This window comes from Balaenoptera musculus, chromosome 3, assembly GCF_009873245.2.
Source record: "Balaenoptera musculus isolate JJ_BM4_2016_0621 chromosome 3, mBalMus1.pri.v3, whole genome shotgun sequence".
In the NCBI taxonomy this organism is placed as follows: Eukaryota; Metazoa; Chordata; class Mammalia; order Artiodactyla; family Balaenopteridae; genus Balaenoptera; species Balaenoptera musculus.
Genome location: NC_045787.1, coordinates 116407590 through 116432775, shown reverse-complemented (window position 1 = coordinate 116432775; position 25186 = coordinate 116407590). Strand labels below are relative to the sequence as shown.

At 33.8% G+C, this 25186-nt stretch overlaps 1 protein-coding gene across 11 annotated transcripts in view; it reads right to left on the bottom strand.

Moving 5' to 3' along the window:
- Positions 1 to 25186, bottom strand: part of LOC118891978 (ankyrin repeat and KH domain-containing protein 1) — a 120834-nt gene that overhangs the window by 32225 nt on the left and 63423 nt on the right. For 8 of the 11 annotated variants that reach the window (XM_036845942.1, XM_036845943.1, XM_036845945.1 and 5 more), the window contains 6 exons: positions 18739 to 18826; positions 15911 to 16038; positions 15562 to 15705; positions 14104 to 14206; positions 6107 to 6865; positions 125 to 270 (listed from right to left, as the gene is read on the bottom strand). In XM_036845942.1, coding sequence (XP_036701837.1) covers positions 125 to 270; positions 6107 to 6865; positions 14104 to 14206; positions 15562 to 15705; positions 15911 to 16038; positions 18739 to 18826 — 1368 coding nt within the window. The remainder of the gene's footprint in view (positions 1 to 124; positions 271 to 6106; positions 6866 to 14103; positions 14207 to 15561; positions 15706 to 15910; positions 16039 to 18738; positions 18827 to 25186) is intronic. The other 3 variants (XM_036845944.1, XM_036845952.1, XM_036845953.1) reach the window with 3 other exon arrangements.

Below are 25186 nucleotides of genomic sequence, written 5' to 3'. Positions count from 1 at the left end.
CCCATATGCCACAATGAAAGATCCCGCGTGCCACAACGAAGACCCCGTATGCTGCAACTAAGACCCGACACAGCCAAATAAATTAAATAAATAAATAAATAAATAAATAAAGCAGTCTACTCACATGTGCATCGATGTCAACTGAAGGATACACAGGAGGCACAGACTGGGAAGCCACATTGCTTGGAGACTGTGAACAGGGCTCAGGTGTAAGACATTCTGCCGTCTGAGAGGAACTGTTTGAACCAGTGGGCACTCTGCTACTCACAGCTGAAAAACAATATTCATATTGCTGAATTCTACTTGAAAGAGTAATGACATTTGTGTACAGAAAAACACAGAAAACGGAAAGTTCTATAGCAGTAATATAATGTAGTAGTTAAATCACAAGCTTGAGTCAGATGGACATATGTTTGAATCCCAGTTCTACCAATGACTTTCTGATCTTGGGCAAGTAATTTAATGTCTCTGAACCTCAATTTCCTTATGTGTAAAATGGGATGATAATTACAGTACCTCCATTGTAAGGTTGTTGGGAAAACCCCTTGAGATAATGAAGTAAAATATTGAGCATCGTACCTGATATTTAGTGCATATACAACAAATGGTAGCCTTTTATATTGTCAATAGGGAGAAAATAGTTTCCAATAAAAAAAAAAAGGAATTTTGTATCTTAGTTTGTAAAAGGCAATTAGATAAAAACATCCTGAGGACAATGCATTAAAAAAAAAGAAGGAAAAAAGAAAAAAGAAGCAGACAAAGCAGAAAAAGGGGAAGAACAAGTTAGAATATTTCTCACATAAACAGCAGAGTATGTGTTTTTAAAATTCAATATTTACTCTGAAAACTTGCTAAAATGAATCAATGTCTGAAAATCAAACTATTTTAAAAATGAACATTGGAACTTTTATTTGGGACCTCAAAATCTGGTGTTTGAAACTGAATTAAAGGAAATTATATCTTTATGTTTCTGCATATTTCTTTTCTTACATGAGATGGAGTTTGCCCCGTGAAGGGGGAAATAGGATCTATCTCAGAGGGATGTTGTGAATTATCCATGAGAAATGTGCAAAAAGTATTTAACACAAGTGTTTGGTATGGTAAGTGCCTAATATATGTAATTATCAGGTATTTTATAGGATTTTCAGCACTATTAATCACTGCACTGAAAAATAAAAACATTATAATTCACTCAAGAGAGAAAAAACTCAGAAAAAACATATAATCATTAATAATACAGAAAAAGACAACAAAGTTTCAGTGATGGCAATAACCTCCTCTTACCCACACTAAAAGTCAATCAAAAACACACAGGTCTTAAAGAAAAATGTAAGCATTTCAAGGATTGGAGAATGCTTTCTCTCTAGAATTTTGATATGACTGGATCCCAATCAAGGATACTGATCACAAGTATGAAAGATAAGTGTAGTATGCTAATAGTACTACACTATTATTATAGTACTACACTATATTTAATAGTATGCTTTAAATAATAGCAAATTTTAAGATGTTCAGATATGTTTCTACATGAGCTGTCCCTCCCCCCTCGCAACAAATATATATAAAATCACATCTTGATAATATGAATTTCTACAGCTTCTGTCACCACATAAATATACATAATTTAACTATATGGTTACAAATAAAAATGATTATTATAAATATTTCTTTTGCCTGTAAGAACATGCACAATGAAAACAAAGCTTTAAAAATTTTTGTCATTGAATGAATTAAAAGCAGATAGTATTTTGTTATGCCTCCTCAAAACAGCTGATATGTTTGGAAACAGTTCCAGAAACAAGACACTAAACATTGATATATGGCACCTTTGTAATAGTAAGATTTTAACAGTAGTCGTATAATTATCAACATATATCTTACTAAAGAATTACTTTTCTATCATTAAATTTGTTTATTCATGTTATCTCTTTCTGTTATTATGAAAAACAGATATTCAAAAAATTTAAAATAGTTGACTAGAGTGCTATGCCAGAATGTGACGTTATAAAAGACTTTTTTACAGAGTTGGTTTTTAAAAAATACTTTTGTACATTTAACAGCTCTGTTACCAAAAATGTATTGTCACATTGATTGTACATTTTTGTACAACAGTATCCTCAAGACATTTTTTCCTCCCTGCAATAATGACAATCAGAAACATTCCACAGAAGTGACTTTAATAGGATTAATTACATATGAAAAGTTCTAAAGATAAAACTAGAAAGTAGCAAAGATTTTTAAAGTACATGTGGAATAAAGGTTTTATGAAGATAAAATTATACCAGGACTATGAAATTTTTTTCATAAATCCTAAAATGTTTTCTATTTCTGAACAAAATGTCTCTGAAAATGACCAAAACAGATCACTATCACAAAAGTCACTACATAATTCAAATTAAATTTATGCACTATCCTAAAATGGGGTGATAGAAGAACTAAATAAGTGCAATATTTTACTTAATTCTTTATGCAATTTAAGATAGTTTTGTAGGCAATATGGAAGACAGTAATAAACTTTACTACATAAAAATCTCAGATACTAGGTATAAGTAAACTATGTTGCAAGGCCTTAAGAAATTAAATCACTGTAACCTGTTTTAGATAATAGTAACTTTATTAAATAGTTCCATATAAATAACAATCTATAAATAAAATATTAACATCTATTAGAAGAAATTATTACTTAAAGATATTTTACTGTAAATTCCCTCAAAGATAATTTCCTAATTACTTTTTTATTCTTAAGCCTAAAATGACTATCACAGGATTACTTAAAGCAAGATACTATAGAATTGGAATTTGTTTGAAGAGAGCCTATTAAGATGTCAACAACAGTAACAATGTTCTCAAGTCACAAAACTATATTAAACCTTACATGCACATCAAATCTTAATACAAAAATAATAAGGGTAATTGTTATTTAGTAGAATTTAGAAGTGTAAGGAAATAATATCTAATATAAACTCAGACCTTCAAGTTGAATCAGATGCATGCATTTTACTTCTAAGGTTCTTAAACTGGCTGAACTGAGTTTGAATCTTAACACTTACTAGCACTTAATTTCCATTATAGCCTCAGTTTTCAACAGAAAAACAGAGATGGGATATGGACTTATTTTATAGTATTACTATAAAGAGCCCATGAGATAATGTATATAAAAGCATTTAGCACTGAGCTTGGTGCATGGTAAGCACTCAATAAATGTAAATAAAGTGATATTAGTTGATTTTTTTAACCAAGCTTCTTTATATATTAAGACTGAAAATTTTACTAGATGTTTCTAGAACTGCTCAATGGTCAAAGCTATTTTGAATTTCTTTAAATTGCTTTTTATTTTCAGACCTTAATTCTAGATATCTGAACTGAGAATCACTTGCTATACGATAACTTCTAAAAGACTGACACTTAATTTCAGAAGAAATGGACCTGAACAACCACGCTTCCAATCAAGAGTATACATATATTCTGGCTGAGACTATATCAAGTATGATACGTTTAAGACTATATAGTTATGGCTGTCAGTCAGCTAGTCAAGTTATGACATTAATAAATTATGTATCTAACCAACTCATTATCATGACAAATATTTTGAGAGTAGAACAGCAATAAAGAAAAATACTCTTATATTTAAAGAGTGACACTTATTGCTATTATATATGAATATTATCTAAAGTAAACTTGTAATATGTACAGTATCCTCTCTTCCTCTCTTTTATTAACTATGAGGCATGATAACTAGATTTAATTTAGGTAAAATTAATTATATCTTTGTTCTGATCTATAATTCTACTGGTATATTAACATATCATAAAATCACAGAATTAGGTATTTACCTAATTCATTCTTATTTAATTTATTTCATCTTCAATTAAGAAATTAACAGAAACTTAGACTCAATAAAGTTTTAAATTTTGAGATAAGTCATCATTTTGAACAAAGAAAATCTAATTATTGCTATATATTTTAAAATGTAAGCTTCAGCAAAATGAAAGTATTTTTAAACAAAGATAATTTTTAGGGAATTCCCTGGAGGTTCAGTGGTTAGGACTAGGCACTGTCACTGCTGGGCGCCTGAGTTTGATCCCTGGTGGGGGAACTAGATCTCACAAGCCAAGCAGCCAAAAAAAAAAAAAACGAGAAAAAAATGTATAATTTTTAATGTATTGACAGATTTATACTTTAAAGCATATTAATAAAAGAATATTGTACAATATGGTGGGCCAACTGTCACTAGACATTAATGTCTAAAAGAAATTAAATTTTATTCGTTTATAGTAACGTTAAATGTAATTAAAAGATGTTTTCTAAACCAATTTTTTGAAGTTTCATGTGAACTTTGTAAAAGGTCATTTCAATATAACAAATACTTCAGTGAAATAACCAGAATTTGACCTCCTCTACAAGAAACAGCAGTAAATACTACCATAAAGTTAACACCTACAAGTTCCCTTTAGAGCTGTTTCTCCTTTAAAAAAAAAAAAAAAAGGACAGGTCCTAAGTTCCAACAAACTAAACTGATCAATAATGTGGGTTTCATAACTGTAAACTGAGTACTTAATTAGGAACATTATAATGATATTTATAGAACCCTAAGTCTTAAAAATGTTACTCTCAGGTCACCAGTTTCATCATTATTATTTATAATCATACTTCACACTCCAATATCTGCTTTTACCAGATTAGAAATCAGAACCATAAATGAACTATAAGAGTTTATTCAAAATTTATAACAACTTGCAATGCTAATGACACAAAGTCAATTTGAGTTAAGTGGCTATGGGCTGAAGATATAAAAAACAAAATTAAAGAATAAAGACTCTAACTCCTTAAAACATTTCCCAGCATTTTTATTTTCTTTATGAAAACTAAGACATTCCTCCTCTGCACAGCAATACCTATTACATATCAGAGGAGCCTCAAAGGCACTATTACAATTCTATAACCACTGGAAGTCATACACATGCCCAATAAAATTCCTGAATTAAGTAATCTTACTCCACATTTTAAAAGATTCAGTAAAGATTAGGAAGACTAAAGGCTCACAAAAGAAGAAAGGAAACTGGGATAGCATAACTGGGATGGGAGGAGGGGAGGAGAATATGACAAGAAGAAACAGACAACAGTAAAGAAAAAAAATGTTGCAATCAAGAGACAGAGGACTGGCCTGCCTTTGAATATCACTCCAGCTACATCTTAGTTCTTGGTCTTCATCCACTGTCAACAGCCATTCTGGCTGCATTTCTGAACTGGGCTCTCATGGAGGTGATACATTCACCAGCCATCTTTAGGAAGGTAAATGATTAATTGCACTGTTTTCCCACTGCTGCAAGGACAATGAAACGGAAAGTAAACTTGTGCACCTCATTTCATATCTAGTTGTAATTTTCCACACAACAATAAACAGAAACATATACTGTAAGTTTATACCGCTGGTTTCTTTTTTGCTTTGCTGTGTGTGTGTGTGTGTCTGTGTGTGTGTGTCTGTGTGTGTGTGTCTGTGTTCTGTGTGGTGTCTGTCTGCTTTCATCAAGACAGTTAATACAAAAATCCCAATCTCTAAATCGCTATCAAGTTGACAATGATCTTCTAACCACAAATATTTTAAAAACATGGAATGCTTATATTTTTTTTCTGAACATCCCTTTTAATTAGAAATATTTAAATTGATCTAATAAAATTATAAATAAAGAAAAAGCAATGCGATTTAGAATTCTGATTTCCAAATATGAAAATCACCAGCAGGAAAATTAAATGTCTAACCTTATATGATTATCTCTAAAGCCTACAAAGAAATTCTATTTTGAGATCTCCTACCCAAGATACAACACAGGATGATTTTGATACCAAAGGTCTAAAATAAAGTATCATGGCAACTTTATTTCTTTGCTTTTGCAAATAACAAAAAAGAAGAGGGAAAACACACGTTTGTGTGTTAGTGTTGTTGAGTTTAGTTAAATTCACTTCCAAAACACCTCAAGAAATGAGTAATTTTATAAAGATAGTTCTAAAATGGAAAAGTACCAAGTTGGTGTTTTCGGAGAGTCATATAAAGAAGTTGAGCACAAAGATTAAAGAGAAATTATTACAGGTATATTTCTTAACCCACCTGCTATCAGGTCATCAAGAGTGTCGGTAAGCGTCTGGGCTGGAGTTGCAACCATTAGTCCATCTGGTTCTTGCACTAACAGCCCCTGATCATGTCCAGTAATAGCAATCTGAGGCTGTCCTATAATCTGATGATTACCTGATACTTTCTGAAGTTCAAGAGAATTTGTCCCATTAGAACCTAATTCACTGGAAAAGTTACACTGTGGAGATGATAAAGGCTGGACTGGGACAAAATCAATTTGTTCTGCCGATGGTGGAGACTGTTGCTCATCATCAACATCATTATCTTTAAATAAGATTGTGTCAACCTGAGGTAACTCTGAAAAGTGATCCTCTGGGAGACTACCATCTCCTTCCCCTTCTGGGAAGACTCCTCTATGAGAGCACTGCTGGTGTGGAGATACTGTGTCTTTCTGACCTTTGGTTTCCAAGTATTCTTTGGTAAATTGCTGCTGTGTTTTCATCTGCAACTGCCTTTCCACTTTCTGCAGTTCTTTCAGTATTTTCTTCTTCTTCTGGACTTGCTCTTCTCTGTTCTTTTTAAGTTCTTCTATCTTATCTTTGTTCAGAGGTTCACCTTGAATTAACTCCAATGACTTAAGCTGTGCTTTTTCAATAGCACTAATTCTTTGTCCCAGTTCATTCAGTTTTCCTTCAGTCTCCTCTACTATGCACTCCAAAGGCTGGTATGGGTGAAAAGGTGGCAGTACGTCCTGATCTGCTACCTGCAGGGAACTGGACTTCTGCTTGGATGTACCTAAGCACATGAAAAATGTTTGAAAATGTGCCATGCTAAAAAAAAAAAAAAAAAAAAAAAAAAAAAAAAAAAAAATCCCAGCCCTCCCTCCGCCCCCCCACCACATACTTCCCTCCCAAAACCCATATAGCTAATGCTATAGAATGAATGTTCAGATTCACACCAGTTGTAGGTAGATTAAAGACCAGACTCATCTATTTTACACAGCACAAACAGGGATGTTGCCAATTCAAAAAATGTGACTTTTTCAATTAAAAAAATCTAATATTTATTGGATTGGATGATTTTAGAAAACAAGACAGGATTAGGGAGAAAAGGAAATCAAAGAGGAAAGAACCTCAAAATTCTGCTTATTTAATTGGACTTTTTAAAGAACATCAAATCTAAAGCAGTATCAAAATAATGTTGAGGGTATCATTAATGTTGGCTTAACTGCCCAATTGTTCTTTTTACAATATTAACTGTGCAAGTACAGGTTACTGGAAGAAACTGTAACTTACAGATCAAAGTAGGGAAAAGTGTCTTTCAAACTGCCAAAATGTTTCTTTATTATATTAAAATATAATTTGAAATCAATTTTTAAGATATAACCTTCTAAAATTTTTCAGTAATTAAGTCTTAAACACTTCTGTACCTGAACACTGTATTAAACTTGTATCACAAAGGACAATTATTCTGAGTTTAAATAAACTCTTCACGTAAAAGTCTATGAGAGAAACAATGAATATTACCTAGGAGAAAATCAGACTTCCTATATAGGATTACTCATATTGACAGTGTATGTTAAAAATGAAGTAACTGTACATTAATTTAAGGTTTTCGATCACACTTAAATTAATCTACTCCCCTCATGGCAAAATAATTATCAATATTAACAATCCTAACATCTGGGCATAAAGTGGAGGAAACATATAATAACTACTTAGAGGCAAATTCAAGGCTTAATCTTGTTTAGGAAGAACTGAGACTATTCAGCAATAAAAAGAACTACTGATATAGCCTACAACGTGGATGAACCTTGAAAACATTATGCTAAGTGAAAGAACCCAGACACAAAAGACCACATGTTGTACAATTCCATTTTTAACAGATCTATAGAGAAAAGGCAAATCTATAGAGACAGAAAGGAAAATAGTGGTTGCCTGGATTATAGTGGTAAGAATGAGGATTGATCACAAACAGGCATGAGAGATTTTTTTGGAGTGATGGATCCAAAACTAGATGGAGGTGATGGTTATGCAATTATGTAAATTTGCTAAAAGTCATTGTATTGTACATTTAAAATGACTGAACTTTTATGGTGTGTAAATTAAACAACAATAAAGCTATTTAAAAAAAACTGGGTAAAAAACAGTTGTCTATTCTTAAGGACTGTAGTCAATATATATGAATAATCTATGTAACTTCAGAATTTTAAAAATAAGCTCATCCAATGCATTCAAAATGATTCTTAGGTCCAAACGAAAAAAATAATCCATTAGATGTTTAAATGCTCAGAACTGCAAGAGGGTGACAAAACTACTAGACAAAAAAATAATAGATTTCACTGCTTTTTTTTGCTAGAATAGGAGAACTCAAAACTGCAGGCAGCTCAAATATTTGCAACATGTTATTATCAAAAAAAGTCTAACAGGTTTTCCCTGAGATACTGTCTTTAACAAGGTCAGACAACCACAGTTCCAAACTCACTGCAATTACTTTAAAGACAGTTATTTTTTAAACGCAAAATTCAGCAAAATGTATTGTCCATATTCAATTTTACACTTCTATCTGAGCAAAGTGGTGGGAACAGACTTTATCCTTTCAGAGCAAAAGCCGTTAGTTTGTGAGATAATTTTACAACTATTTCCGCAAGATCACATAGGAAATAATGGTTTGCTCTACTTGTTCAAAGTACCTAATGACAATCCTTGGTAGGAAAAGGGAGTTTAACTGCCACAAATAGCAATGTATAAATCTGCGAGCCCAGCAAGGAAATTTTCAGTTGTGTAACAAATTCAATGACATCAGCAGAGTAAATTCAGAAGTTCTGCAAAGAAGTTCTGAATGCTCCTCCAACATTATTTTAAAACACCCTTGTATAGTTTTTGTATTTTGTAATTTGCGTTTCGTAATTTGTATTTAAGATTAAGAAAACTAGGTAAGAGTTCAACACTAATCAGACTGGTAATTAATTATGACCACATTGGACAGTCAGATTTAAAATCTTATAATAGTAAGATAATCCAAAAATAAGGCTAGAATTTTGAGGATAATAACAGAGAGAAATGGCTGTATCTTGTTAACAAATAAAATACAAAAAGCTTAGAGCACAAGATTACAAAGAGTAACTTATTTAACTGAACACAGAGACAAAAAGCCCAAAATATATGTAGCAGGAAGAACAGAGGATGGTGAAAGTAATGCACAAAAAGCAGTTCTTCCCCAAATAGACAATGACTGAGTATCTGTATCCATGGAGTTAGTGGGATTGCCTAGATACACATCAAAGCACTAATACAAGCTATAACATCACGACTAAGCCATGTTGGTGAAAAACAAATGTCACCTAATTATTCCTAGAAGCTGAAGAAACACCTTCATTTTGGGGAAAAGTAGAGAAAGTTAACAAGTGTCCTTTTACCAACAAAATTTTCAGTCTCTAGGAAGGTAGTAGTATAAGACACCAGAATATAAAAGAGTTCCATCTTCCTCAGATATCGCCCACTGTCAGATAGAAATATATAAATCTATTCATTCTCTACTCATTGGTAGCATTGAGTGATATCATAAATTAATATTTAGGAACACAGGTAAAGTTACTATCTTATCTCTTTGGTTTGGTTTCTACCCTACTTCCTCAACTTTCACTTTTCCTCCATTAATTAAAAAAGTTTGCAACAGGAAACCACGATATAGAGACAGCTTAGAACATGGCCTTTATTTTTTTATGGGCAGTGAGGAAATGAGGTGGACATAAGCAGTTATATGTTAAAAGACATTATTAAATTTGGGCATACATAAATCCACATAAGCATGATTACTAATGGAAATCTATTAAACTAGAGAATATTAGTAGTAAAATTTCCAGAGGAACACTCAACCTCATTCACTGTACATATAATTTTTCTACACAATTTTAATGATTTGATATTAAAATGAGAACTTTTCATGTTACCTACTTCAATAACAACTCTGGGATATAAAGCATCATGTTAACCTAATACTTACTTTACATTTATAGTTCTGTTTTCAATCTGTTCCCCAGCAGTCTAAAATAGTATTTCTTGATTAAGTTCTTAAACATCACCTTTAATCACAATGTCGCTCTTCTTAAAAATTCTTAATAATTTTCTTTTGCCTTCAGAATAATCTATATTCTTAGCCTGGCATTTATTAATTTATTCAACAAATATTTAACGTCTAGTACAAGCAAGCCATAGTGGACCATACAAAGACGAGCAACCTAAACCCTGCCCTCGAGGAGCTTACAGTCTAAAAGGGGAGATAAAAATGTACAAATCCAAATAAAAGGATAAAGCCAAGCGTTGGCAGATACGGAAATGGGATGGGGGCGTATAATATAGTAACCCTTACACATTGCTGCTGGGAGTGTAAACTGCTGTAGCATTCTAAGGAGTGTATTCACAGTACTTTGTCAGATAAACATTACATACTCCTATGACAGGCAATTCTGCTCCTGAGTTTATCCCAGAGAAATTCTCATACAGATCCATAAGGGGACCGTACCAGAATTTTCACCACAGCATTGTCTGTGGTGGTGGGGAATGAGAGACAATCTGGGTACCCATCATTGAGAGAAAGGACAAGTAAAAAATAGAGGATATACAGGATGAAACACTATGTATGCTGCAGGTAGAAACAATCTAGAGGTAGACATATGGATAGATCTTAAAAACAGTGTTGGTGAAAAAAGTAAAAAACAAAACAGGATCTACAGCATAATACCATTTATGTAAATTTAAAAATATATAAAGTAGTAAACATTTTATAAGAACTTGTAAGAACAAAAGAATCTGCAAATCAAACACACTAGAATGACTGCCTAAGGGGAAGTATGGGTATGGAAAGAGGGATAAAAAGGAACAAAGTAAAACAAGAGCAGAGTCATGATGACAAAGTCCAGGAATTAAGTATGATTAACTCAACCTTCCACACTTGAAGTCCAAAGGGAAGGTGAAGGTGCAGGAGTGACCAGAGCCAGAAGGAAGATCCAATAAAGTGCTACAGGAGTTCAGAGAAAAGAAATGACTCCTCAAGAGGGCCTTGAGGTGCACACAAAAGATGTGTATTGTTTATCTTGACATCATTTTAATGCTTTGCAATGGATTAGTTAGTTCTAAGCTATATAACTACAGAGAATAATCAGAATCCTATTTTAGGATCTCTGTAGAATCAGTTACTACAAATGAATTAGATGCAACAAGTGGCTACAATCAACAAATTTATTTACAATATTAAATTTGGAAAGACAAAGGTTTGATATTACTTATGTATCCTTTCCCATGTGAATATTCATAACTATAGATGATAAAGCTAAACAATGCTAGAAAACTGAGCATATCACTCTTACCTAGTTTCACATTTTGTTTATAAAGGTGATTCTGAGGCCTCTGTCAGATGCCAGCTAGGATCTCAAATCCTTGAAAACTAACAATGGATAAGTGAGATTAGTTGCCTAAATCAGAAGAATATGAGTCAAGATGGACGGAGCCTGGACGAATGGTGCACATGAAAGAAAAGAATATCATAGTAGGATATATAAGAAACACCTGGGTAAGATTTATGAGCCTGAATATATTTTAAAAGGATGCAGATATGAATAAAGACTTCAGATAGGAGTAAAATGTTATAAACTTGAAAAGATGATTGCTAGAATAGGAAGAGAGTCCTAGAGAGTAAGAATCCTTCCTCCATCCTTAGTCACATATGCAATGCAGGTATAATCTATGGACTTAGGAAAAACAAAAGCAAAACGGTCAAACAGCAATTTCATCACTCAAAGGAACTTCTCTAGCTATATAAATGAGAAATTTTAAGAAAAAGCCACTTTAAGGAGAATATAATGTATATTTAATAATTTAAGATAGATTTTTCTATCTACCCAGGTGATTCAGTGTGTACGTACTTTTACATCATCAATTGATTTTTCCTAAATTATAGTGATATTCTATTATGCACACGATTTATATCAATACTAACATGAAATCTTAACGCAATGCATTATCACAGCTTGCTCCCACATAAATAAATGTTGGGTTGGCAATACCACTTGGCATCTGGCAACAGCAAGTGCCAAGTGTCTAGATACCAGTGTTAATTTTTTCCTTCCCTAATAATTTAGTAAAATGAAAGATTCCTTAAAAGGTTAGTTCATTTTGACACTATTCAGTAAGTAATAAAACATCAGGGACTTCCCTGGTGGTGCACTGGTTAGGAGTCCACCTGCCAGTGCAGGGGACACAGGTTCGAGCCTTGGTCCAGGAGGATCCCACATGCCGCAGAGCAACTGGGCCTGTGCACCACAACTACTGAGCCTGTGCTCTGGAGCCCGCGAGCCACAACTACTGAGCCTGCGTGCCACAACTACTGAAGCCCATGGGCCTACAGCCCGTGCTCTGCAGTGGGAGAGGCTGCCACAATGAGAGGCCCGCGCGCCGCAGTGAGGAGTGGCCCCTGCTCGCTGCAACTGGAGAGAGCCTGCACGCAGCAACAAAGACCCAACGCAGCCAAAAATAAATAAATTTTAAAAAACCCAAAAAACATCAAAGTGAAGAAAATAAGTAGCTACTCAGTATAAGAAGGTATTTCAGTAAGCAAAAATATGATTACTCACTTGAGTATCAACTTAAAAAGTCACTACCCAAACGTTTCAGTTGACTTACATATTAAATCGAAATTTAAAATGTTTTACTTCCTTTCTGTACATACTCTGTGTCCTTCCTAGCTTATTTCTTGGTTATTTTGTGGCTCTGTGTTAATAAATATTTTTTAAATGATTTCTTATTTAGTACTGAATTTCCCTAGCCAAAGTTACTACAGTCCTCTATAGGATATAGTCAAACAAAGAGCAACAAAAACAGAGGCATTTAGGTTTAAATATTTTACTAAAGGCTGTTAGCCGGTTAGGATGCTCAGATTCCTTAACAAGTACATGCTTAATTTGTTTTTTATTTCTTAAGACTAAAAATAGCAGTCTTCATTTTCTGAAGTTTGAATAGCTAGGTGTCCAATGGAAAACTGCTAGAATTAGCTTAAGTCAGAGAGACTACAGGTATTTTATCTCTGAAATTAATAGTTTAGAAATGAAGTAATCCTTGGTGAAGGCCCACAATACTCTAAATTACTAAAATTGACATTAATTTGAAAGAAGCTTCTGTTTGCTGCTGTAGTCACTCCTTACCAACTTCATTTAAAGCTGTGTTAAAGATACAAATATATACTTATACACTTCACTGTGATTTCAAAAATCTAGAACTTCATTGTCATATAATGAATGAAATATGCTTATACATTTGTTTTACATATAATAGTTTTTAACACTTTACATATTACTTATTTTCTTTATTTCAGAGAACTCAGGTAGGACAACCATACATTATTACCAAGTGAAGGTACTTTATATCTACAAATGAAAATACAGCAGAAAAATAACAGAGCTCAAAAACTTGAGTCCTTTAAATAGTGTATACACCTTGATATTCACTTGGATATTATTCATATACTTTTTTATAGTTATTTGTCTGTGTTCACATACTGACAGATGTTAAGCCATATATTCAGCATTACATGAAAGAAACTAAATATAATTCTTAAACTTCTCACTCACCAAACTGAATCAATGCTACTAAGACTTGACAGCAAACATATTTTCATTCCTCATATTACTGTTTAGCTAAAGAGTTGTGAAATGAAAAATGAAAGCCTGATAAATTTTTGCTACTTTAATATAACTTGCTACTTTATTTAATATAATGAAGAACTTGATATATGCTTAAGTATTTTTGCCTGTGCCAGATGAAAACTACACCTAGAAGTATGTTAGCATTTTAAGAAATCATTTTTCCTAGTACTTGTGTCTTTTCTATTTTAAATAGTATGTAAGATGATTAGCATTTGTCAGAATTACCTACCTCAATTCTGGATACACAGTAACTGTGTACCATTAAAGTACCTTTACGAATTCATACTTTAGGTGATAACATACCCATTTTAAGGAAAATAATTCAAGAACTAACCTTTTTGTACTCCTAAAACAGCAGGAGAGTTCTCCTGTAAAGTTCTGTCAGGTTCCTGTGGAGGTACAACCATGGCGAGTGTATGCATTGGTACACGTGGAACCTAAAAAGTCAACTCAGAAAAAAATAATCTCAGACCAAAGAATAAAACAAAGGTCCATAAATGAAAGAGATCCTGTTTTAGATTTTCTTCGTATACCACCAAATTAACTTTTTTTGTTTCTTTAAGAGAAAAACAAAGAAGAAGAAGAAGGAGGGGAAGAAGAAGAAGGGGAGGAAGAAGAAGGAGGAGGAGAAGGAGAAGAAAAGGAGAAGCAGCAGCAGCAGCATTATTCACCAAGCAGTAATTTCTGAGAATAGTGATTGGGCAAATTCAGGCATTCTACAAACAGTCAATGATAAGCTAAATGGAATTAATATCACTCTCTTGTTATGGAGAAATCCTTGCTGGTTTCAGTTATAGCTAGGAGTACAAGTCACATATTCAACTGGCCAATTTACCCTTGTTCAAATTCTATATGGGTCAAAAGAAAAAAATCCAACACATTTCCTGAATTGGTGTATTTCAGTAGTTCTCAGGATAACTTTGTAGAAAAGAATTTCAGATTTCATTGAACTTTGTATACTTAGTATACTCTCTATATTCTCTCCATATTTTTAGGTAGGTTTAAAAATTACTTTAATGAATTTTTGGTGCATATATCCTGGTTTACCCATACTTTCCTGGGTGACAACAGTAACTATCTATAGGATAATTAATATTGTCTTGGGAGGTATTAAGGGAAAATCATTCTCTTGGTTCAAGATTATGCTTAATGTAATCATAAAAAAACAAACAACCTTAAAGACCTAGTTGTAATAAAAGGACAACTTGGAATACTTATATTTATATTTGGTATTAAGTGTTTCTTTTTAACCACTATTTACAGTAAATAAGACAGTGAAAAAACTTTCCATGTACTTTTGAAGAAAATCTTAAAGAATTTAGGACCAGGTTTATTCAAATTTAAAAAAAAAAAGCCGGACTTCCCTGGTGGCACAGTAGTTAAGAATCCGCCTGCCAATGCAGGGGACACAGGTTTGAGCCCTGGTCCAGGAAGATCCCACATGCCGCAGAGCAACTAAGCCCGTGCGCCACAGCTACTGAGCCTGTGCTCTAGAGCCTGCGAGCCACAACTACTGAAGCCTGCATGCCTAGAGTCCGTGCTCCACAACAAGAGAAGCCACTGCAATGAGAAGCCCACGCACCGCAACGAAGAGTAGCCCCCACTCGCGGCAACTAGAGAAAGCCCGCGCACAGCAACGAAGACCCAAGGCAGACGTAAATAAATAAATAAATTTATTTAAAAAAAAGAGAGAGAGAGAGAAATAAGCCCATTTTACTAAAGACTAATTTTAAACAAAAACTCCCAATTTGAAGAATATTTATATTTACAAATAAGCTTTGTTTTACATTACCTGAGATTGATCTTGACAAGGTGGGGTAAGCTGAGACACATCTGTGGTAGGAACTGACAGAACATTGTTTGGATAATCCAATAGATAAGAAACAACATTAGTATGGCCACCTTTTGCAGCTTCAATGAGCATTGTTGAGCCATCCTGAGAAAAATTGACACCGTAATTAATTATTTATTAATTTCTTTTTATAATATGATTACTAAACACATTTAGTTTCTTAGCAGCTCATATAAAATCAAAACTCATTTAAACAGTAATGAATATTAATAAATATTAAGCACTAAAATATTTGAAATATATTTTAATAATGATGTATATATTATTTACTTATTTTGAAGTAGAATACCTTGAGACGATGAGTAGGGTCAGCCCCATGAGCCAAGAGTAGCTCCACAACTGCCAGGTGACCTCCTGCACATGCCAACGACACTACTGTATGATCGTTACTGGCTGTAGCCCTATTCACATTGGCACCTTCAAAGAAAAATAAACAGCAATCTTAGCAAAGCCAGTTCAGACAATATGATTTTAAAAACTTTTTTGAAGTACAACATAGATACAAAAAAGTGCACAAATCATAAGTGTATAGTTTGAAAAATTTTCACAAAGTGAACACACTTGTGTGACCAGCACCCAGATCAAGAAACAGAACATTATCCACATACCAGAAGCCCCACTTTGTGCACCCTTTCAGTCACTACCCCGCCCTCCAATGGTAACTACTATCCTGACTTCCAAACTGGTTTTAGTTTTTGAACTTTATACGAATGAAATCATACAGTGTACTCTTTTGTGCCTGGCTTCTTTCGCTCAATATAATATTTTTGAGATTCATCCACATTGCTGTGCATAGTTGTAGTTCGTTCATTCAATATCACTTCTAAAATGAAAAATCTAGATTAATAAATATATACAGGTTAATGTGAGCACCAAATAATACCATTGTATGTAACTCTTCAAAGACATTTTTGATCTACTTCTAAAATGTGGCAGTATAGCCAGGTCTCAAAGTAGAGAAAACAGATTTTTTTTAAACAATATTTACGAGAAATATAATTCTTCATATTGTGTATTTTAAGGGTCAGAGAGACCTGGATATGAAGAGAAGACAAAAGATTATCCAAATATGTTATCAGAAAGGCGATTTAGTAAGTTGTTCAATAGCTTTGTACAATATGACCTAAAAGAAGTCTAAATGCAAAATCTTTTCTTAGCCTCTTTTTTTGGTAAATTAATTTTGATTCATGGAAAAAAAGACCTCTCATTTTTAGTTCAACTACCTTTTACAATCCCAAAAGGACTCAACTAGATAGTTAAGACTATAGCAATGGGGACTTCCCTGGTGGTACAGTGGATAAGACTCCATGCTCCCAATGCAGGGGGCCTGGGTTTGACCCCTGGTCAGGGACCAAATCCCACATGCACGCTGCAACTAAGAGTTCACATGCCACAACTAAGGAGCTGGTGAGCTGCAACTAAGGAGCCCGCCTGCCACAACTAAGACCCAGTGCAACCAAATAAATTAAAAAAAAAAAAAAAAAGACTATAGCAATGTTCATTCTTCCTTCTTCCTTAATTCGACATATTTTATGAAGGGAAAAATAAACCTAGGGGAAACTACTATTTATTTAATTTTCAAAAATACCCAGCTGAACCTAATCCTAACTTGTATTAAAGTACCTTTGGGAAAGGCAAGGCACACCAATAAACATCCTTACATTAGCAACATGAGATTATTTTTAAAGTTGTTAATAATAAATTTAGTTGGTGGGATTGTTTAGCACTTACTACAGCCTAGAAAGGCTATAATCAATGTGTTCTTATTCCTGACAAGCCTGATTATATGCTTAGCAGGGTAGTTGCTGGGTATGATTAGGTAACTTCTTTAGGAAAGGGGCATGAGAGAACTCTAAAGGTTATCCATCTGTTTATTACTTCTGCATGGTTGAAGTAAATAGCTTTTACAGACTAAGTTATAACATTATGTAAGATATGCCTTACTTGGTAGCAAAATGTGATGTGAAGAAAATAGGCCTAGTTTTATCCAATTAAAGAAGAAAGCAAGTATATTTAAAATGATAAAATCTTACACTGCATCCTTAATGGTACAAAATGTCAGAATTCTATTGGAATATACAATAGATATAAAATGTTTATTTGAATAACGTGACAACACTTGAGTGGACCTTCCTTACAGTTTAACATCCTAAGATTTTTTTATCAGATGCCAGAGTACCTCGAAAACTACACAGAGTTAGGCTGAACCAAAAGAAATTGCTAATATTACCATCTTTGACATATACAATGACAATTTTATATGGTTCAACATAAACTGAGTTCAGCAGCATTTCACTTCTCTATAGTAAGTAGTCTTGAACTACCTCTTATCCATCATTTGAACTTCTTTGCCTAAATATATTCTAATAATAGAATCTCTAGAGGAATATAAAAATAATAAATAACACCCTTGTGTACTTGGTTGATTTAACTGTACCATCAACAACAGTAGCAGACTTTCTCTCCTCCACCCTTCCCCATTTCCAGCAGAACTGCCTTAAGTGCTGAACAATACTGTATCTACTAAATATAGCTGGACATTTTACCTTTGACTTTTCCAACTTTGGGGAGTAACCATATACTCTTTGGTTGATGAAAACTTCAAACTCAAAACTAATAAACAGGACTTCCCTGGTGGTCCAGTGGTTAAGAATCCGCCTTCCAATGCAGGGGACGCAGGTTCGATCCCTGGTCAGGGAGTTGGGATACCCCGTGCCGCGGGGCAACTAGGCCCCTGCGCCACAACTACTGAGCTCGCGAGCCTCAACTAGAGCCCACGCGCCGCAAACTACAGAGCCCACGTGCCCTGGAGCCTGTGCGCCACAAATAGAGAGAGAGAAAAAAAAACCCACACGCGGCAACGAAAGATCCCGCATGCCTCAACAAAGATCCTGTGTGCCACAACTAAGACCCAACGCAGCCAGGAAAAAAAAACACCTAATAAAGATCCCAGCAAAGTACCTTATGAACTCTGCCTCCTAATAAAATACAGCAACAAAAGACTGGAATACAATACTTATACTATAGATAAAGTAGCTTTAACAGAAATTGCAACAGTTTAGGAACTTTTTTCAGAAGTTGTACCTTCTTGGAAATGCACACTTGTACTTTCTTTACCTTTGCTAATAAGAAACTGCACGGTGCACAAATGGCCAGCTCTCGCAGCTTTCATCAAAGGTGTTCTTCCACCTTCAGATTCATGTTCCTAGTAAAGAAACATAAAATAATCCATCAGTGCCAATTCATTAACCATCTATTTTTAACACTTAGTATCAATGACATAAGAAATAATGAAGATTTAATACTTACTCAACGCAGTCACTTATGTTACCTACCTCAATTCCTCCAAAATACAGGATTAATTTCAGTCCACATTAGATGGTGTAACTTTCTAAGAGCAAGTTCAGTTTTACATACCAAACAATAAACATTAAGGATAAGACTTATGTTTAGTTTGATCCCCAAAGAGAAGTAACTGCATTTTTCTAATACTAAGGTTAAAAAGATATTTCCCTAACTATTCATGTGAACTATGAAAAAGGAACCTTAATTTTGTGAGGTGATTTTGAGGATCTCATCATATCAGAAGCCAATAAGAGATCTATCAAAGGAGAGAAACCAATCTCTGAAGAAAAACACTATGGTATTTCAGGAGTAAAGGGAAAAGGAAAAAAGAAAAATACAAAAGAGCTGATTATTTTTTAGAGTAGAAATTAAATGCTTGAATAGTCAAAGGCAAAAGAAGCAGTCTTACAATAGTAGGAAGATTGTTATCCTTCCTAGCAAGTTTGTCAGCAAGAGGAATGAATGAGAAAACAGCTTCTCAAGCATCCTAATATCAAATGCCACTAAAAAAAGCTTGCTTGTATGGTAATGGTAAGTAGTACTGCCTGTTGGGAGTACTGTGAACTCTTACTACATTCATCTAAGTATTAAAATGTAGCTGACACACAGCTTTTACGAAAAGTTCTCTCAACTATCCCCTCACTATGTATGCAAACATTAATTTCTGTTGTTCTGGTCCTCTTTTGTTACTAAGAAAAACTTGATAAAGAACAGTGATTTCTTCTAATTAACTCAGTGAATCCTTTAGCTACCACACAGTCAACTAGTCTACTTACATAACTATATCTCACTACAACTTTGGCAAACTAACAATAAGAATAGATTGTCAACCCAATGGAAACTTTAAACTGGACTGCAGTGACAGGAATTCCACTCTAAAAGAAGTTCTTTTCTTTTATCTTGATAGTGTAGAATTCTCAACCTCCTAGTTTATGTTTTGATTTTTGTTATGCATATTGATTAGACAACAATCTTTATTAACTCTAAGGTATGGAGGATGAATAACTATAGATAATGCCAACATAATTTGGCTTTAGAATGAATTTTGAACTTATATTCAAATGTAGGTAAATCTAATATTCTGGCAATTTACTTCAAACAAAACGGAATACACATCATGAAGAGCTTACTCAGAAAGACCTAGAAAGTTGTGTCAACACACTACATGCTGGAGTTGTTGTATCAACTACACACTGGAAAGAATTTGCTCCTTTAGCAACTGCTATTTCCCCTCCTGTTTCAGGGCCATTTTGCTTAAGCTGCTCTCTCTTCCCTGTAACACTTCTTTGTTAGTTCCTTTTCATCCTTGACTGTCTCAAGTTAAGTGTTATTTCCTCAAGGAAGAACTTCCTGAACCTTCTTGACTAGATCACTTTTCCTACTATTGACTTACAGTTCTACGAACTGCTCCTTCATAAGTTCCAATCACATATTAGTTTGTGTAACTATTTGGGTAACATGTCCACCACTCAAGTATAAGCTTCATGAGAAAAGCAATCATGTCCATTTTTGCTTACCATTATATACCTAATGTCTAAAACAATGAAGTACTTGAACACTGTTTACCAAGAAGGAACCTAAGCATATATGACCTCTCAAATCTTCCCTTTCATAGAAATGAAGTTTGAAGTTTAAATTTTCTACTAGGTAAATAAGAGAAAGAGAAGTTAATTTTAAGAATGGTAGCTAAACTTAGAGTAAGACATTCATTACCTTCATTTGATAATACATTATTACTAGATCATGGGTGGGCAATACTAATGTCACTTTTCCTTTTTTTTTCTTCCTTATCTCTTTAGCCTGGCAGTGACACCCATCAATGCAACTAGTAGTGGCAAAGACAAAAGATTCTGAAAGCCCTGTTTAGAATAAACTTTTAAAGTAACTGTTAGTTCTGTATATTTAAAATATTCCCATAGCTGTTAAAAATAAGAAATCAGAAAGTATAATCCCAAGATGCTCACTCCAAGTGAAATTTCAAAATTCAACATACTAATAAAATTTTGGAAATAAAAGGTGTTAAAAGCTGCCTATTTTATTTTCCTCCCTATAAATATACATTCATTCCTTTGGTTTTGAACAATATGTTTGAGGAAACAGTTGATACGATAATACTACAACTTTATAATGTATTTATAATATTTCTTGTCCTAAAATTAATAATGTATATCCCACAACACATACCATTTGTCCCAAAATATCTGACCACTGAATCCTTCTTTTAGGATAGGAACCAAATTTGTCTATACAGCTGACCCTTGAATAACATGGGTTTGAACTGCGTAGGTCCATTTATATGTTGATACCTAAGTTCTACACTACACGATCACAGGGATGCAGAACCCCGCACAACATGGGTAGATGTGAAGTTATATGTGGATTTTCCACTGCACAGGTGGGCGTCCCAACCCCCACGTCGTTCAAGGGTCAACTGGCTACTTACTTATGAATGTTGGATTTATTATTTCAGCCAATATTTGTTCAATATCAATAAAATTTTAGGATACGAATTATGATTATTTCCTTCATAAACAAAGAAAATTATTTTTCAAGGCTACAAACTTAGGTATTGTGCAGTTTGACCTTTTTTCTTTCTTCTTTTTGGATAACAGCTAGAATAATATAGGGATTATCTATTCCTTGAACATTTGGTAAAACTCACCTATAAATCCATCTGGGATCCTCTTACCTTCATTAGATGGATGGTTTTGAACTACTGACTCAATTTGTGAAATGGTTGTTTTATTGAGGTATACGATTCTAGAATCTTTTTTTTTTTTAGGTCATGCAGCGAGGCTTGCGGGATCTCAGTTCCTCCACCAGGGATTGAACCTAGGCCCTCGGTAGTGAAAGCACAGAGTCCTAACCACTGGACCGCCAGGGAATCCCCTTGAATCATTTTTGATAATTTATATTTATAGAAAAAAATCAGTATTCATTTCATCTAAGTATTCAAACTGATTGTTCATATTGCCTTATGAATTTTAAAGTTCTCTACTATATCATACAGTTAGAACTCCCTTTAAGGTTCTATCATATACCTTTTGCCCTTTTGAAAAAAGCTGGGCTTATTTTATCTATCTCAGAATTTTTTTAAAATCAGCTTTTATTTTGCTGTTTATCCTTATTTTTTCTTTTTTTAACTCCATTTTTTTTGTTGTTTACTATTCTATTAACTTTTTAAAAATGTTATGTCCTTCCTTCTTTGTGCTATTGTTCTTTTACTAGCTTCATTTACTTTCATTACACACACACACACACACACACACACACAATTTTCCTTCTAAGGACCACTTTAGCTGTACCCTCTCACCCAAGTTTTGATGTGTAGTTTTGGTGATAACATCTATTTTGCAATTTTTACTGTGACTGCCTTTTTAACTCATGAATTATGTAAAAGTATTTTTCCTCATTTTCTAGTTATATGGGATTTAAAAAAATAAGGTCTTATTGTTAATTTGTAATTTTAAAAAAACAGAGATCAGAGAATGTAGTTCATATGATTAAGAAGTTTGTTTTAAAGACTCTTTTGTGGCCTAAAACATGCACCAGATTTACACATATTCAATGCACTGGAAAATAACATATTCCATATTTATTGGAAACAAAATGATAGCTCTCTATTTATAGGAGCAAACTTGATTTTTCTATTCTTAACAATCGCTTTATGTATTTGATCTATCAGTTTCATAGAGAAGTGTGGGAAAAAATCCTATCATTACAAATGTAGAGCTAATTTTCTTGTAACTTTGTAATTTTCTATTTTAATTGGAGGGTAGATGTTAGTTACTGATTAGTAACTGATTGTTATACTAGCTGGAGGAGCATTTATTTATCTCTAAAAATAATTTTGGTTTAAAATTACATTTTGCCTGATATTAATATTGCCTTACATAACTTTTTCCATTACTTTGTCAACCTTTCCCTGTCATTTTGCTTTAGATCTTTCTCCTGAAAACAGAATTTGCTAGATTTTGATTTTGAACCTAATTCATGTCTGTGCCCTTTTAACAACGGAGTTCAATAGGTTTATATTTGTTCTGATTAATAATATATTTTTGTAAAAAAGAATCTTTAAAGTTATCCAGTACCTGATTCTTCACTCCTGAATAACACAAGGATTCTAGCGTGGCTTTTGAACTTTCTAACATATCCTGCTGAATTTCATACTATTGCTGTCTAGATTTTTAGTACTACTTTGGTTTTAAGCATAAAAATTTAGGTTTTATACTCACAAATTTGTATTTATAATATATTTTACCAATTTCTGTGCTTACCGTAGCTTCCTGCATCCCACGCCTTCCTCCAGGGTTTTTTCTCCTTTTTGATGTACATAACTTTTAGTAGTTCTTTTGGCAAGGGTCTGAGGTGGTAAACTCTTATTCTTTGTAGATCTGAAAATATGCTTATTTTTCCTTCTTTGGAATGTTAGTTGAGTATAGAATTCTATACTGTGTTATTTTCTTCTGTTTTTTTTTGGGGGGGGGTGGCTGCGTTGGGTCTTCGTTGCTGCGCACGGGCTTTTTCTCTAGTTGTGGCGAGCGGGGCTACTCTGCGTTGCGGTGTGCAGGCTTCTCATTGTGGTGGCTTCTCTTGTTACAGAGCATGGGCTCTAGGTGCACGGGCTTCAGTAGTTGTGGCACACAGGCTCTAGAGCGCAGGCTCAGTAGTTATGGCACACGGACTTAGTTGCTCTGCAGCATGTGGGATCTTCCCGGACCAGGGCTCAAACCCGTGTCCCCTCTGTTGGCAGGTGGATTCTTAACCACTGTGCCACCAGGGAAGTCCCTCTTCTGGTATTTTGAGTATATTACTCTCCATCGTTTTCTGTGATTATTATTGTTGATGAGAATCTACCATCAAAAATTTAATTGTTGTTCCTTTGAGAATAATTCATTTTTCCTCCAATAGCTTTTAAGATTTTTCTTTATCCTTAAAATTCTGCAGTATCATTTGTTCTCCTTAGCAATTATTTTTCAATCAAGGATTCATGTCAGGCTTCAGTTCTAGAAAATTCTCCATCATTTTCTCTTCAAGCTTTGCCTCTGCCTTCTATTTCTAGCCTCTCTTTCAGAAACTTCATATATATATATGGTCAAATATATACATGGCCTCTCAATTTCTCTTTCCTATTTTCCATCTCTTACCTTTGTGCTGTATTATTTATTTTATCATTTGATTCATTAATTCTTTATTCAACTGTCCAATATACTGTTTATCCTATATATTTAGTTTTTATTTCCACAATTTTCTCTCCTGAAAGTTTAAATGTTTTATTTCGTATCTATCTGTTCTTAATTCATAATCATCAGCTTTTGTTTCATTGCCTCACATTGTTTTATGGCTACTGTTCATAGTTTAAAATAAGCATGCTTAAAATCTTTGATTCAAGTCTTTTATTTCAATTTCCTTGGGCCTGTATTCTCCTGTGCTGCTGCTTTTTGTTTGCTTGCATTTTGACTATCTCTCTTCATGTAGATTTTGCTCCTGAGCTTTATAATTTTTTTATTTGAAAAAGCTCATTTTGCATGGGAGTTGTTTTTTTTCTTTTATTTCCATCCACAAACTTATCCCTTCTCATTAGATGGTCTAAAAGTTACCTCAGTCTGGTCCATTTCAGAAGTAGCTCTTTCCTTGGCAACTTAAGCTTCTTATCCCATGAAGTTATTTCTGTTCTTCTCACTAAATCAAATAATGATGCCCTCCAAGTTCTTAGTTACAATGTTGTCTTTGCAGCTTCCCTCTATGAAGAACAACTTGCTAATTTCTAACTGCCACTCTGGGCAGTTGCTTGGAGCTTTTTTTCCATGTTGCTTCACAGGCTGGGCAATAAGACTACATCTATTGGCCAGTTCCATGTGAGATGCATTCAGTTCCTATTCCCTTAAAGATGATGAAATTCCAGCCCCCAGCGCCCATTTTTTTTTAGGTTTAATTCTCCTTGGGCCTACAGCTTCAGCTGTGGATCCAGGGTCCGTTTCCAGTCCACAGAGTTCATTGGTCTTGTCTCTGAGTATAGCTATATATTTTTAGTTTAGTTTGCTTTTCTCCCATATTTTATTTATTAGATCTATGTACTTGAATGACAGAGAGCAGAGAGGTTTGAAAATATACTAACAGTGACTTTACTTTCTTGACTGGAAGTCATTTGTTACTTATATTTAAACAACTTTGAGATAGGACTCATTCAACATACAATAACCTAGAAAGAAAGAACTTG